The 17,378-nt window shown below is 46.0% G+C and overlaps 1 protein-coding gene across 2 annotated transcripts in view; it reads right to left on the bottom strand.

The window, feature by feature from the left end:
- Window positions 1–7,805: 7,805 nt before the first annotated feature.
- LOC133351491 (oxysterol-binding protein-related protein 8-like) overlaps window positions 7,806–17,378 on the bottom strand; it is a 116,793-nt gene continuing 107,220 nt past the window's right edge. For both annotated transcript variants that reach the window (XM_061566747.1, XM_061566748.1), the window contains 5 exons: window positions 16,055–16,240; window positions 14,962–15,115; window positions 13,346–13,442; window positions 10,965–11,058; window positions 7,806–8,857 (listed from right to left, as the gene is read on the bottom strand). In XM_061566747.1, the coding sequence (XP_061422731.1) occupies window positions 8,725–8,857; window positions 10,965–11,058; window positions 13,346–13,442; window positions 14,962–15,115; window positions 16,055–16,240 (664 nt within the window). In that variant the 3' untranslated portion in view covers window positions 7,806–8,724. The remainder of the gene's footprint in view (window positions 8,858–10,964; window positions 11,059–13,345; window positions 13,443–14,961; window positions 15,116–16,054; window positions 16,241–17,378) is intronic.

Genomic DNA, 17,378 nt, shown 5'->3' with positions numbered 1-17,378 from the left:
TATAATATATATTGTGTTGCTGTGAATGTGTATTGGATGAATGTATGTACTATATTCTCTTTTATATTTGGCATGCAACAATTGGCCGAGTAAAACGTGTCTATAAATGCTACACTGAATGTATGTCCTTTCGCTTGTTTGAGGAGTCTTGATTTAGTCTTGGTTCTTTCGGTAAAGTCACGTAGAAGGGAAATAATAAAATAATAAAAATATAAAACAAAAAATTCTCACGACGTTTCTCACGATGTGAAATCTACAGTGGATTTAAAATTTTATTGCTGTGGATTTCACACCTGATGATGATTGCTTGTGTTGCAGTCGAAACGTCGTGATAAACTTTTTTGTTTTATATTTTTATTATTTTATTATTTCCCTTCTACGTAACTTTACCGAAAGAACCAAGAATATGAATCCCTACAGTCACGAAAGCTTTAAATAAAAAATGTAGTCTTGATTTGTGTTGTTATGCATTTGACCTGCCTTGTTTGCAGTTTGATGAATGGCATGTGACCGCTGCGGTGTGCACAAATGCTTGTAGCTGTCATTGGACATCTTGCAACTCACCTGACCATACATCAATGGGATGTATGCTTTTAAAGAAACAAGTGCATTTAAGAGCTAGATACCTGTTGAAATATTGGAAGACTGTTATTTGGTAAATTCGCATTATTTCTTTGGCAATAATATAACATTTGATCAAAATAGATTTCAAATTACAGTATGTAGTACTGTATTGCATTTAAATGCAAGGCCTTGATTTGATATTATTTTCATTTGTCCACACAGACACTTGTTTGTTAATCCATGTCAAACTGTTTTTTTAGAAAAAAAATGTATGATAACAATGTATGGCCTAGTTTATAAGTCATTTCCACCTCCGCGCCTCCAATTAGCACAGTTGACTTCGTACGATGCGAAAGAAGTTCAACATACATACAATTATAATACATGAATGCTTTTCACAATACGGTTCTAATAGACTGGAATCCTAGCCACGGTGGGAAGGTTATAAGGTCGAGCTGCTCTACAATAAACTCTCGCGAAGTGTACTTTACTCCGTAGGAAACACCCCGACCAAAGATATCGACACAAGATTCGGTGCATGTGCATCCAAAGTGCAGAAAACCCTGCGCGGCCAGGATTAGTCGTGTCTGTCACTACCTCTTTTATCGTATTGGACTTTCCCGGCAGTCAGGATCACAGGATGTGACAGTTTATTGTAAAGTTAACAGGTATACGTTGTAAATGGGGGCAGAGTGGTGGTGCAGCGGTTAGCGCTGCGTTAAAAATCCAGTGACCCAAGTTTGATTCCCGGCCATGGCTGACATCAGTGGCGAGTGATATTCTGGGTTCCCTCTCCCCACCAACACAGCTTGGTTAGACCGTCAGCAGTGGATTGTTAAAGGGCAGGATATTATCCTTTATTCCAGTATTCTCAATGGTAAATTCAAGTAAGTAATATGGGCGCGGGGGTGAATGAGAACGCAGTCTGTTTTGTGTAAACACATTATATTTGTGCAAACATGTTCCGCTACAACAGTACATGTCAAATCACTGCCACATTATTGCAGACAAATACATCTTTCCCCATCTTTCAGCCACATCCATGGAATTACCTACATTTACATAGTTGGGTAAGTATTCTTAGGTTTTTTCGGTAAAGTCACGTAGGTAAATTTTTTTTAAAATTAATAAAAGTAAAATAAAAAAAATCACGACGTTTCGGAGGCAACACAAGCTTCCGTCTTCAGGTAATACAGCTGTGACGGTTCCACCTGAAGACGGAAGCTTGTGTTGCCTCCGACACGTCGTGATTTTTTATGTTTATTTTACTTTCATTAATTTAAAAAAAAATTTACCTACGTGACTTTACCGAAAAAACCTAAGAATATGAATCCTTGCAGTCACGAAAGCTTCAAATCTAGAAGTTGGGTAAGTATTGAGATAAACGTCTAAAACACTATAATGCTGTCTATATGTGTATTTTAACATAAAATCCAACCTTGTTGTTTAACATTGTCCTTTACCGATGGGAATCTCGCCCAAAATGTAATGTAAACATTGTGCAGGGTTAACTTTGCAACCTCGTAGGGTTGCAATGATGTAACCAAAAACCTTAATCACATTTCAGTGATCGAAAGCGCAAGTCTACAGTCGCACAGATATCGAATGTATGCTGCTCTGGCTTGCAAGTATATTCAGTGCAATTGAGTGGGGCCATTCTGGGAATTTGTTGCATTGCGAGGAATGACGGCTCCTCTGAATTGCCATTTTTAAACTTCTGAATATGTTGAGTTTAGATTGCTCTTTTAACGTGTTTTTTACCTCTGAACAGCAGACACTGCTTCCCACTCATAGACAGGGCTGTGAGTTTCTAAATCAAGGCTTATCCAACAAAATAAAATCAGTGTATGGACTACATTTGACACATTTAAACGCAAGCTGGAATCCTTACACACTTTTCACGCCACTTACATTATAACAAAACATACAGTTATTGCTCAAGCCCCGAGAAGCAAACATGTACACTTACAAGCTCACGGATATGGTGACAACGACGCTAACGCTGTACATAATGGACACGGATCAATACACGTGAACGATCGGAGACGATGCTTGCATCAGCAGGCTGGTGGCTTGGGTGAATGGTTTCTTGTGTTGTGAGCAGCATTTTGAAAGTTGGAGCCTTTTGGCTTCGTGTTTACCTGACTTGCAACGAATCCATACGATACGGTGTGGTGTTAAAAAGAAGCCAAGTAAGAAATACGAGAAAACATGGAAAGTTACAGAAGTTACATTTTGTCATGTGCCAGAGTTGGTGGAGTGATTCCAACAATGAGGAAAACTGTTGGAATTTTGACTATTAATCTCTAATTTGAGCCCTTGTTGAGCTGTAATTATCAACGTCTTCATCCAAGCTCGACACGAAGTGAAATTCAACGCGGGGTTTTCCCGTGCTTTTCCCATACCGGTGGAGTGTGCTCTTACGCTGGGCTACCACTGGACAAAGTGAGCTCCTCGGCTCCGAGATGGTCCTGGGACATTCCAGGAGGGGTCCCCTATCCTCTACGGTGCTTGTCATTTGTGGACTCAGCCCTTTCCTCTTCACCCTTCATCGCATACCACCCCTTCTGCCTTTTCCTACCCTCCACTGCTGTCAGTCAAATATGTTTTTGTTGTTGTTACAAAGACATTGGCACTGAATTTGACCCAAGTGAGGAAACCTGTTGATTGCATCCATCCCCGACTGTTGACCCCATGACTCTACACGTGGTTGGAATCGTGGCCCAATGCTTGGTCTCTTTCATAATAAAATTTTTTTGGGTTATATCGCGTAAATATAAATGTGTCGTTAACCCACCACGACCACCGCTCGACAGCCAGTTACTAAGGTTTGTCACGTAAACAAAACGTGGCAAAGAGTTGCTTCTTCGGCACACCCGGTGTGTTGGGAGAGTAAACCTGGTACTCTAGTCTGCGTGTTAAACCGGGTCTCCTTGTTTGAAGACAAACAAGCAGAAGAATCGGGCTGGTCTGTTCAGGCTGCTGTGGGTGAGTCTTAGCCGAGCATAGATTCCTTGAGGCAAACTGGCCAACATGAAAAACGTGCGTGTTAAGCTTTATTTAGATATGTTTTAATCTGCATTTCAAATTGGACGAAATGTTCTTCGTTGGCTCAATTTGTGATGAATGTGTGACATCGTTTTCAATCTAATGTAATTGTGAATCATTTGCACACGAGAAGGTCAGCATCATGAGTCAACAGGTGTACGGTCACAAACTCTCGTTCATCAGTCATTCTCCATGTTTTGGCATGTAAAAGTCAACATCTGTGCCCTTCTTCTTGGTTCTTTCGGTAAAGCCACGTAGAAGGGAAATAAGAAAATAAAAAAACACAAATAAATAATTTTTTTCCCTTCTACGTGACTTTACCGAAAGAACCAAGAAGATTAATCCCTGCAGTCACGAAAGCTTTAAATCGAAATCTGTGCCCTTCAGAGCTGCGCCAGCAGAGTAAGTGGCATAGAGGCAAGGACGTGCGTTGATGTTGGCGGTGTCATGTATCGATTGATTAATATCGATTCATGATCTCACAATACATATGTAATAATCAGTGTGTTTCATGTGTTTGTTTTACGTAATGATTTCACATTAGCCTCAATGGTAAACGAATCGCGACAATTTATTTGGTCGCCGGCGGGTGTATACTTTCACACCTTGTTGATATCCTGTCTGACCCTGTGTGTACTGAGATACAGAAATGGAATTGTCAACAGTGTATATACACACGAGCAGAGCCAAGACAATGGGAGGATACCCATATAAGTTATTAGACCCTCCTGCAGAGAGAACAACCTCCATCAAAGGAGTTGTGTGTGGAAGTTCCACCAATGGCTCTGGAGATCAGATAGGTCCTCATTGCTCATTATGAGCGGGGAGAGAGACCCTTCGACTTGACTTCAAGTTCAATAGTTATCTGTACAAGATGAAACATTAACAGCACTTAGTCCGGGTGGAACAACGCATCGATTCATCGGTTCATCATTTGATTCTTTGGCTCACGGTATAGGTGCACCAAATAACGTGCATAATAACACACGTTATTCGCTCCATGTGTAAATGAAATATGGTGGTGAGATCACGCGGCTGTTTTATCCACGAGTGGCGCTATGATTCACAGCAGTCTTAAGACAAGAACGTTATTGAATTAGAGATCTTGTATCGCGATAATTCGGCGGGGGATTGTCACGGCGATGGAGTTGGATGATTAATTCTGCCACACGTACTTAGCGGCTACATCAAAACATTTAAAACCAAGCGTGAAAATAGGAACGGTGAGTATATATTGCTAAGAACCTGTATGCTGTGACATTCAATATTTTGTTTTGTTGTGATATAGCACAAGAAAGCTTGTGTCGCCTATTTGTTTCCTCTGTATGCGTGTAGAACATAGATTATCCATTACATCAGGTTGTCTTCTCAACCTCATGGGAGAGGCTAAATCGCAACGCACCTTGCCCCAAAATGTTTGTGCCACAGTCCTGCTGACAATTTGTATATTTGGAAGGATCCACTGTCAAAAAATCTCGTTTTGTCAAAAATCCACGTTTTGATAGTTGATCAAACCAGATGCAAGCAGTGGCTACAATGAACCACCTGGGATGGACAATGCTGGAGCATGTGCAGAGGAGCTCCTGTGTCAATCAACCCCTTCCAGATGCCCGGCTCATCTCTCTCACACCTCAGACCCGAACACTCGTGGAGGGAGAACAGAGGCTGAGGAGCTGCACCTGCACTCGTGAACCAGCAGGATAGCTTCACATGAAGTGGACGCACCTTCAGGAGACTATGCGGGCTTTTTACCTGTCCTCGGCAGAGCCGACGTTTGGAAATATGGTCACTCACTGACTGGACGCAAACCCGGCCCTTTGGCTGTCAAATTAGTCCAGGACAATAATGTGGAACTTTGTGTTACAGGGTCGTCCCCATCCGCCACACAGCTTTAACTACAACGGACCAGCCCTGTGGCAAGAGAGCTTCTCATCTGGTCAGCAATACTGGACAGTGGACACGTGGAACTTTGGTCATGTTGGATTGCAGGGAGACGATAAATCCGTCGAACAGTTTCCTCCAAAGTGAACGGTTTCGCCGGTGCTTTATGGGTCACGCGTTACGGGGTGGACGAGGTGGACCGTGTGTTTGTGCTGACCGAGGGCGCAGTAATAACTGGCATAGCGTTACGCGCGCGTGTACGTCAAAGCCATAGGCACTGCCTTGCGTAGGACAGGTGCTGCGGCAGGGGAGAAGGCCCCGGGATAGCGTCTCTTAACGAGATCAACTATCAAAGTTGGCGCAGGGCCCGCTGAGAGTAGGCGTGCATTGTGGGTTATACGCGGTGTGTCGTCGTGGGAAACCACCACAAATCACTCGTGGGAAGACTCGTGTGAGTGTTTTGAGGCCGTAGACAAAGAGGGCGGGTTAGGACCTCGCTTTGGTGGGGTTAGCAACGCGCGACCGTGGGCGTCCGTGCGAGGAGCACCGCGTAACGCCGGCTGGATGACGTCTCGGGGAGGCGAGTGAGCCCGTCGGTATGTTGCCGGGTCGCAACGCCAACCTGCAGTGTGACACCCACCCCGGTGACACCGCGCAGAGCCGGTGACGGGTGTCTGCCAGCGAGGCTTTGCCGATGCGCCGTCGCGAGCCAAGCGCTCATCGGTAACGGACCGGAGCGGGAGCACGAGAACCATTGGGTCTTGCAGCTGACGTCTCTGCCAGATGTGTACCGCCAAAGCACCCGTGGGGAAAGAGCGCCACCCCCGCCCCCCCCCCCCCCCGCTGTCTCCTGAACTCTCACCCTTGATCCCCACGAGCGGACGCCGAGTCTGGCGCGTTTATTTCGGAGTCCGACGTTCCGGGCGCATCCGACCCCCTGGTGCGACGAGCCCGTTGCGCTGCAAGAGCTTTGTCGTACGCACACGGTGCACGCCAATGCGTGCTGTTGAAACTCCTCTACTCAGTACTGTGGGTGGAGTGGCCATCGTTCGGTTGTAGAACTGTGAGAGGGTCTATAGTTGAATTCAAATGAAAGAGGTCAATATCTCCTTCGCACACGTATATGTACATGTCTATATACACATCCATATACAAGTGCACATACATATACAGCCAAGTCTTAAGTGTTCACGTGTTTACATGTAGGTACATGAATACTGATGCACACATAGGTGTAGATACATAACTACAAATAGATACATTCAAATAAGGCCGGCACGACAGCTGGCGGCCTTTGTCTTCTCGGGTGCTGATTTTCACTCTACACCAGGTGCTCATTTAAGGTGGAGTTGACCTAGGGGAGGCTCTGTACAGGTTAAGGTATTTGCCACTGGCGTTATTCGTGGCCGGGGATTCAACTCCGATTTCCAGGCTTTTGTAGCGCAGTGCGATAACCACACTCTGCTACAAGCACGCGCTATGAATATACTCGTGTAATATATGTAGATACATATACACACGAATACACATGCACCAACCTTGCACACGCACTTGGTGTAGTACGATGCATCAGTTCAATTAAAATCCCATTCTCCTGCTCACGTATGTTGTATGCATTTGGCTCCTGTGCCTCCTGCAGACGTTTGCAATGCTGCACGAACAACAATAACCCATTCCTTGACTTGACTCACGACTGAATTCATGACGACTCGTCAAAGTTGGAAGAATCCATACGTGGATAACCCACATATATATTCATATACACACATACATACATGCATATATACAGTCATGCGCATGTACCTTGACACATACACGTATACATGCATGTGCGCAGTGGTGGTTAAATATGAGGTTACGGTAATACCGTGATTTACATCCCCATTTTTTTTTACTTTGTTTCGCAAATACGTCACTTTACTATCAACTCCGCCATCTGATTAGCGTCACCTCAACCCCACACACTCACGTCGCTGACGGCATCGCCCGTCCTTTCTCGCCGTCCGTCGCCTCTCGGCGTTCGCCTTCACAAACTACCCTGCAAGTCATTTTCTTGGTTCTTTCGGTAAAGTCACGTAGAATGGAAATAATAAAATAATAAAAATAAAACATAATAAAATAATTCTCACGACGTTTCGGCCACAACGCAAGCAGCCGTCCTCAGGTGAAGAACAGGTCTGTCGAGAAGACAGAGTCTGAATAAATACACATGCACCAACCTTGCAGAGTCTGAATGACTCTGTCTTCTCGACAGACCTGTTCTTCACCTGAGGACGGCTGCTTGCGTTGTGGCCGAAACGTCGTGAGAATTATTTATTTATAATACTTATTATTATTTTATTATTTCCATTCTACGTGACTTTACCGAAAGAACCAAGAAAATGAATCCCTGCAGTCACGAAAGCTTTAAATCGAAATTTACCCTGCAAGTCGCTTCGCTTGACATCGTTTCGATACTCCTCGTGCCTTTCAGGAATGCATCCCCCACATAAACCGGGTTATCATCTCAATCGTTGCTCACCCTCGTCAAATAATAAATATATTGCCTTGAAACTTAAGTACTTTTGTTGGACAAGATATCCGTTAAAGAAAATCTGTGAAAATAATTATGTCGTAGTGGTGGTCGTAGTAGTAGGATGTTTTGGCGCGGAGAAGTGGATTGCTCATGGTAGGACTCAAACCGTGCTCTCTTCAATTCCATAAATCATGACAGGATTGGTCAAGCACAATTTAAATTAACGTTGGGTTATATATTGTACGTGTGGCTTGTAAGTGGAAATGCCCCATGAGTATTTCGGAGTTCAAACTTGGAATATCCATCTTCTTGGTTCTTTCGGTAAAGTCACGTAGAAGGGAAGTACCGAAAGAACCAAGAAGATGAATCCCTGCAGTCACGAAAGCTTTAAATCGAAATTGGAACATCCAATCGCTCTCCGACGTGTTTTCGGGAGAGAGATCCTCCAGATGACTTGAAGAAGCTCCAAACACGCGGAGCAAAAACGCCGGCCATCGTGCCCAACAGCGCGCGGTACAACCCGAAAAACACATCGCAGAGCCATGCAGCGCAACCGTGGAACCTACACAGTAGTATTCGGATATCCCTGCACCCAACCCGCCTCCGGGACATGGCCCTTTCTCCCCCCGCCCCCCCAATCTCACCTACCCATCATCAGTGTCCCACACTCTGAGCACAGTCCATTGGCCTAGAGGGGTGAGAACCCGAGGCGGCCGCTATTTGAGGACGTAGGCGAGCAGGGCCTGGCAGATCACCAGCATGCACAGGAGCAGCCACTCGCGGTTGGACGGCCGCCTTTCCCTGGCGGCCTTTGGCACCGAGGTCTGTCGGACGAGTTCCTTAACCTTGCTGCACGCCACAGGCCACAGAGCGCCGGTTACTTGTGTTGAAAGATCTCAAAGGGAATGTTGGAATTGACATTGCAAATGTTTGTTGTTTTCTGCGCGTCAAACAGACTCAACACCAAAAGGGGAAGTGTTCGGCGTTTTAAAGAACTGGGACATTCTTGTGCCGAGTGTGTTGTGCGCAACGAGCGATGCGACCAGAACACCAGACGTGAAATTTCCTCATTTGTGACCAGCCATCCTTTGTGCTGACTCGTATATTAGAGCACAGCTTCTTAAACTTAGCAACATTTGTTTTTAATATTACCAGGTAAGGTCCACTGAGCTCTACAGCTCTTTTTCCAGAAGCGACCTGGTCACAAATGCTGGCTCAACGAAGTGGCTTTTCACGTGGAAATTTATAGCAGCCAAAAACTCTAAAACGCAAGTTTCTAAATGTGGAGGGAAAAACAGAAGGAAAATCACAGCAACCACGGGGAGAGAGACATGCAGACTCCAAACATATAGGCGTGAAGGTCGGGATCGAACCCACGACCTCCTGTATACCAAGCAAGGCAGTTAACATCTCGCCACTGCGGCGCCCCAAGAGCAACTATTTCTCGTGACAGATTATAGTTCCCCTTTTCCAATGTCACCTATTGTATACAACACCTGACAGTTGCTACACCCATGAATGCATGTGATGTAACAGAGTGCTGATTTACGATAACAGTGCTTTCCATCACGTATGGCAGATGTACTTTTGGCACAACGTATGTTAAAAGGAAATACGAAAGTTAATTTGCGCTCCTTACAATTTTTACCAGCAGCGGATGACATTAATTGTGGGTTTAAGAATGAAAATCCATGTTGAACCTACTCACGCTTCCCCTTTCAGACCCTTGATAAAGAGTAATTAATTTAGGATTAATTTGCAGTGGCTTTCGTTTGTTACTGCTAAAAACGGTGCATTGTTCAGCTCCTGCCAGAAAGTTGGCAGCTGGAGGCATCCTTACAGTGAATGGCATGCACCTATGTAGTGAGCTGAGCGCAAATTGTTTAATATTTCACTGTTACAGGTGACGTAGTTTGGTTGTTAATGTGCCATTATATTGAGGGACTATACTGTGTGCTCTGTTGTTTTTGCTGCCTTGCTCAAGCTTGATAAATCCGACCTCAGAAATATATTTGTTATTCACAATTAGTGACTTGCTCAACTTTTCCTTTATTTTGCACTGCTATCGGTGTTGTACTATTTGTTGTAATTTGCTCACCCGCCCATACTGGAAATCTGTGAAAAAGAGCTTCATAGCTCATCGGATTCCTCCTCCAGTCTAAATAAAGATTCTGATGGGCAAGAGAAGGGTCATCCTTGGGTATCAATGCATGGCGAAGGTGCAGCCCTGAAATTGCTTGCCCACGCTACTGCCGGCGGAAGGGCCTCTACTAGAAGGGACACGAGTGAGCCCCTCTATGGAGTTTACTCGGACCATCTCACGGTGGTCGGGCATCCTGGAAGAGGTGAGAGTTCTCACACTTTACCCCACCTCACACGTTGTGCCCATAAACCAACGGCGTACCCATTTATACTGCTGTGTGAATAGTAGGCTTACTACTCATAAAACATTGCTGGCGTGCGGTGACAATGGTAACCGTGCATTCCGTTGTGACTACAACGTGGCTTAAATGTTACGATTCAACATTTTTTTAAAAAAAGTTTACAGTACACTATGGGAACCTCATTTGCCAGTAAAAATATGATAATTGGTTTTTTACCCTTCTATCTGGCAACAAAACTGACACCTTTTTACAAGGAGTCATGTTTGCATAGACCGCAATACATGCAGTCATAATACAAACAAAAGACATAACTTTGATAATGTGCACTGTCCTTGAAGTTAATTGGTCCACACCCGAGACAGCTTTCCTTAGAGCCTAGTCTCACATGGGTTGGACCAGATGACGCCAAAAGGCGCACATTATCAGAGTTATGTCTTTTATTTGTATTATGACTGCAGGTATTGCGGTCTATGCAAATATGACTCCTTGTAAAAAGGTGTCAGTTTTGTTGCCAGATAGAAGGGTAAAAAACCAATTTCATTTTCAAAGCTTACCGTGTAGAGAATATTTACCTGCAGATGTCATCCTGCGTTTTTCTGATGGATTTCAACACAGTGAAGACTTCCTGCATGTCCCCTCTGTGCATTTTAGTGTGGCATCTTGGCTCTGCGACAGCACGGTGTACAGAATAAGGCAACATGCAGCATTATTCACACAGCGTGACACATCGTTGTAGATGACTATTACATGTGCAACAGTTCTTAAGAGACTCAAACCTGATAATTGTTTTTTTACCCTTCTATCTGGCAACAAAACTGACACCTTTTTTTACAAGGAGTCATGTTTACTGTGTTTGAGTTGTACGCCTTTTGGAGTCATCTGGTCCAACCCATGTGAGACTAGGCTCTAAGGAAAGCTGTCTCGGGTGTGGACCAATCAACTTCAAGGACAGTGTACATTATCAGAGTTATGTCTTTTGTTTGTATTATGACTGCAGGTATTGCGGTCTATGCAAACATGACTCCTTGTAAAAAAGGTGTCAGTTTTGTTGCCAGATAGAAGGGTAAAAAACCAATTATCATATTTTTACTAGCAAATGAGGTTCCCATAGTGTAGACTCAAACCTGTCTCACTTCAGCTGAAGTGGACGTTCGTGAAATTCTGCTAACGCCACTGGACGGACATCTGTGAAAATACTGGACATCTGTGAAAACGCTTTATAGCTCATCGGATTCCTCCTGTCCAAATAAAGATTCTGATTGTGACTCCGAATACAAGAATTTGGAATTGAAAATATTATTATGCCACTGAAATACATGTGGCTGGTGGTGATCATCTGGAGAAATAGCAATAATGGCAATTGTTTAGCGAGGAAAGCCTCCCTGAGCCTTTCAGCTTTTTTTCTCCCCGAAGCATCCTGAACTGGGATATTTGGCCAGTACCATGAGGGGTGGTATGTGTGAGGAAAGTATGTGAGGAGTACAGGGACTCCTCTACTTACGAACGAGTTAGGTTCCAGAGGTCTGTTTGGAAGTCGATTTATTCGAAGTCCTACTTTACTCATGTTGTACGGCATGTACAGTAAACACGGTGAATGGATTAAAATGTTTTATAATCTGTAGATGTAGATGCCACCACCGCCATCTATTGCGCGGCGGTTGAACTTACAACTCTCGGTCCGAACAGGCAAATGGACATACGGACAGGTTTGTTCATATCTCTAAACGTACGTAAGTCGAACGTTCGTAAGTAGAGGAGTTCCTGTACTCGACCATAGAAATCCCAAGCATACTCCAACACCGCCATCTTCTGGCCACACCAATCCCCACGCTTAGATGCACAACGCCTAAAAGCCCCACGGCTCCACACCAACGACGGTGCAGCTATACCACCGGTTTACGTCGGGGGATGCGTTCGTGAAAGGTGCCACGACGAATATCGCAATGACGTAAATCGAAGCGATTGACAGGGTAGGTGGTGGAGGCGAGGGCTGAGAGGCGACGCATAGCGAGAAAGGACGGACGATGCTGTCGGCGACGCGAGTGTATGCGGGTTGGAGGCGATGCAAATCGAGTCGCGGTGTTGATAATAAAGTGACGTCATATTTGCAAAACGGCGCAAAAGTTGGGGGCGTAAATCGGGGCATTGCTATATTTGTAGTCAATTTCTGAATAGCATGGCACCTGCCAAGGGAATGTGGAAGTATCACCACTGGTTGGGGGCCACCAACAGAGACGAGTGCATCCGCCGTTGCCCATTTGAACAGAGAGATCGTGTGTCTGTTGGTTGCCCAGAATGTGCCCAATCTGATCAGACCTCAGAAGCCAAGCAGGCTCGTGCCTGGATAAGTGCTAGGATGGGTGACCACCATGCAACTAACAGGCTAGCGTGGCTATGTGGTGGGCAGCAGAGGGCAGCGCTACAAAATACATTGTTCTATTGTACAGGCGGTCTCCGGTTTACGACGATCAAAATTTACGACGTAATGCCACCACGGATCGATTTAGGACGCAGCAACTTGATTTACGACGTATACTCATGTGACTTGGGCGTGGAGCTTAAGTTTTTCTCAAAGTGTTTTTTGTGGATGTTTACCTATTAAACCCTCAAATATGGCTGATAAAAGGAAAAACACATCGACAAGTGATGTTTACACCGTTTCTGCTGTCAACAGGGAAAATAGGAGTCCGATTTAGGACGATCTGAATTACGACAAGACGAGGTTTCCGGGAACGCATTGTGTCGCAAAAGCAGGGACCTCCTATACCTTCCACGCACCCAACGTCTATGCTCTCCGCCCTTGACCACCCTGCACCGACCAGCGCGGTGAAGCATGGTCAAATAAACCCTCACAATCCGTACGGCGTTTGGAGGCCTCCAAGCGGTGGACTGACAAAGAGGGCCGTCCCGCGTTTACATTTCTGCATCATCGCAATGGCGGTTCGCGTCGCACCGTCCATGTCGGAGGAGTCGCGGTGATCGAGGTCGGGTGTCGATGCCCGGCTCTCCTGGTCACGTCGCTCGCTCCTCTTCTCGTCTTTGGACGATCTCTGCACGCGATTGATTTTCGCCCATCACAGGGAAGACCCACGCGGCAATCCAACACGCTCGCCCTCCCGGAACGCTCAGGGCTCAGATGTCACAGGCAGTCGGAGCAATAGTTCCCAAGACAAAGTCGCGACGAAGGTTTACCCTCAATCCCATCCTTTTATCAACATTTTTAACTAATCCACTCAAGAGTTATTCAACATTTCATTTGGGATATTCTTTGGTTCTTTCGGTAAAGTCACGTAGATAGAAAATAAAAAAATACAATTTTAAAAATCCTCTTTTCTCTACCGCCTGACGAAGACCGCTTGTGTTGCGATCGAAACGTCGTGGGTTTTTTGCTTTTATTTGTAATTTAACTATTTACGTAACTTTACCGAAAAAAACAAAGAATATGAATTCCTGCAGTCACGAAAGTTAGGTAAAATTTCATTTGGGAATTTCAGCTTCCCAGTAACTCACTCTATGCTGCATATAGTTCCGTATTTTTCTCTTATCGGCCATCTTGCAATACAATTTGTTCAACCAGAAGTGTCCATTTATGCAAACAACTCAGTCAATTTGCAATCTACACCGTTAAGCTATAATGGAATTATTGAAGAAAAGATTACATTTTCCTTCAGATTCCACAACCCTCATAAAGCACCGTGAGGCCTACATGAAGAGTTTTGACACAGGGTTGTAATTTATTATCACAGGCAGTGTTATTATCATCAGTAACATGGGAGCGATCCCTGCAATTTCAGATCTTGCTTGGTTAGACTCAACATGCAACATTATTGCATCTCTCTAAAACTGATAAACGATTCCCTCCCCATCAGTTTTTCATAATGGGTAATATATTAAGTGGTTTTGTTTGACCAAACTTCACCGTGATGATCAGTGCTGGTAGGTGAAGGGATAGGGTGGCAGAGGAAGGGGTTATTTCTGACCCAGCGGCACTGATTCAGACATCACTCACCCACTGATGTTAGCCGTGGCCGGGAATCAAACTCAGGTCATCAGGTTCATAGTGCAGTGCACAAGGCGAATGTGGGAGACTGCGTGTCAGCTGGACAGGCAATGTCAAAGAATGAACCAAGCAGGGAAGAATGCAGATCGAAACTCAGGAGGAAGGAATGATTGATGTGCCCCAACGATGGCAAGATTGATGTTAGCCACGTCCAGGAATCTAACACAGGTAGCCAGGTTCGTTGGGCATTGCGTGAGCCACTGTGCCACCACTGCCCTCCTACCCGATAAAAAACACGTGAAGGTGCAACCCTGCAATTCCTGTTCAGCCCCCACTGCTGGCCAAAGGGCCTCTACTCGGGTGAGCTCCGAGAGAGAGCTGCTATGAAGCTATTGGCCGACTCCTTCACTCTGACCCAGGACGACTTTGAAAGAGACAGGGAGTCACGAGCACCCTGCGCTTTATCCCACCGCCCATCGACAAACCGCCGGCGCGCTCGTTTAAACGGCTGCCCTTTACGGGAAGGGGGGGGGGGGTTCAGGGGGTGTCGTTGTGCCATGCGCACTCACCCGGCGGCGCTGCAGGAAGGAGCGGGCGGCGCTCGGACTGAGCCCCAGGGCGCTGGCGCAGCGCGCCACGCTCGAGTCGTGCCGCACGTGGGTCCGGATCACGCCGTCCTGCTCGTACTGCGCGATGTCGTTGAGAGGGTCCCACGGGCGGAGGCTGCAACCGGCGGGGGCGGGGGGGGGGGTGAAACGGTGAAAATGGCTTCGGCGAGGCGCCCGAAAGGCAGCTGCGGATGCCTGTGACGTTTGCTATGTGCCCTTGTCGATGCGTTTTCGGGATGTACGCCGCATGTTCGGCACAATGTCATGTTGTGTTCGTATGTTTATGAGAGGCGCGGTGGCGGGATGTTAACTACCTCGCCTGGTATGCAGGAGGTGCTGGGTTCAATGTCGACTCTGACGTCTGTATATTTGGAGTTTGCGTGTTCTCCCCGTGGGTCATTCGGGTTTTCCCTCCACATTTAGAAACACGCGTTTAGAGTATTTGGCTGCGATTAATTTCCACATGATAAGCCACTTCGTTGAACTATCATTTGTGGCCAGGTTGCTTCGGAAAAAGAGATTTATCACTCATTGGGCCTTACCTGGTAAAATTAAATAGTTTCATGGTTTACTTTTTATATATATTTTTAGGTCCAACGTTTTGCTCCATGGGCTGGGTGCTACTGCAGGAACTGTATTCAGTTCCCTGAAGAAAGAACGTCAAATCTATCCAGCACAATTGCGAAAACTTACACGGTGGTAAAATAATGTGTAAGTCTATGGACGTGTCTGCTTTGCCACCGCCATAAAATAAACACTTGGGCCCATCAACCAAATAGGCCTGCAAACGCTCGTCCATGGAACGGTTTCCAAATGAAGCCCCCAACAGCCGCAGGGTTCTCAGATCGCCTTTTGCTGAATAACGCCCAGGATAGCCGGCACTGTTCGTTTAACCGGCCACATGTCAGACCGGCACCAACTCTGTGAACCTCCCCCACCACCTCCCGCGCGAACCTACAACCACGTCGGAAAGAGCCACACGGCGGAAACCTGGCCATGAAGCGATCCATGTTTAAGTCGAGTGGGGGGGGGGGGGGGGGGAGAGGGCACTTACTCTGCGTATTTGTACTGCCACTCTCCCACGAGGGGCTCCAACTCGAAGAGGCACGGCGTCCACTCCTCCTGCTGCTCGGCGCGCTCACGAGCCCCCTCCCTCTGGGCCTCCTCCAGCAGGAACTTCTGCTGCGTCGCCTCGTGCTGATCCCGCTGTGAGATCGCCGTCGTGACGTGTTGCCACAGCCTGGCTTGTGCGTGTGTGTGTACGTGTGTGCGTGCGTTTGTTTTGTGTGAGGAGGAGGGGGGGGAGCGGTGGAGCAGTCGTTAGCGCACTGCGCCGACATCCCGTAGCACGCATTCAATTGTAGAGCCACAGCGCGGACAACCGGTGGAACATTTGCGTCTGAAGTTGCCGCATCTGCGGTCGAGTAATTCGCATCTACGGTTAAGGAACAAGTTATAGACAGCCCCGTTGTATGCATGTACGTTAAACTTCTTTCGCACCGTACATTGCCAACCGTGCTAATCGGCCGGTGCGGGGGAAGGACAACAAACGAAATCCACTGATGGATGAAGGCCTACAACCCCGGCCTGCAGGTCATGGGGGTTATTTGACCACTCAACCATGCCGGTCATTGCGGATGGGTAAAGGTGGGAGCATCAAGTAGAGTACAACAATGGCTTTAATTTTCGATTTAAAGCTTTCGTGACTGCAGGGATCCATCTTCTTGGTTCTTTCGGTAAAGTCACGTAGAAGGGAAGCAATAAAATAATAAAAATAAAACATGCTTGCGTTGTGGCCGAAACGTCGTGAGAATTATTTTATTTTATAATGTTTTATTTTTATTATTTTATTGCTTCCCTTCTACGTGACTTTACCGAAAGAACCAAGAAGAACAATGGCTTTGTCTTCACTGCCCTCTACGTACTGCCCACTATGGACACTTGCAGCAGCCTATAACAATAGGCAAAGCAATATCTTCGATGTCTGAATTCATACATGGCGTATGTAAACATGTATCTAAAAAAAAACACTTGTTATTAACACTGCCTTACCACGGAAAAAATAGATAAATTATCAGCCAATATGTCAGCAATGGTCACAATTCAGTTAGAGACGGATAGATTCAGAGTTTTCGGTTGGGCTCTTTGTCCTGAAAACGTAATGACAACAGAAGTGAGTTCACAGCCAATATAGCAATGCTGCAACCCGGTGTGAAGTCTTCGAAATCAGAATCTTTATTTATCCTGGATAAATCCGATGATCTACGAAGCTCTTGTTCACAGATGTCCAGCAGGGGCACGGGCTCAGAAAGTAACAGCAACAAACGACAGCAACAAACGATCGGAGTGCAAAGTATAGGCGAGGAAAGCAACCCACT

Source organism: Lethenteron reissneri, chromosome 37 (assembly GCF_015708825.2).
Source record: "Lethenteron reissneri isolate LAM-NWPU_2019-01 chromosome 37, ASM1570882v1, whole genome shotgun sequence".
NCBI classification, from domain to species: Eukaryota; Metazoa; Chordata; class Hyperoartia; order Petromyzontiformes; family Petromyzontidae; genus Lethenteron; species Lethenteron reissneri.
The sequence above is the reverse complement of the archived record's forward strand: the minus strand, read 5'-3'. Positions and strand labels throughout refer to the sequence as shown.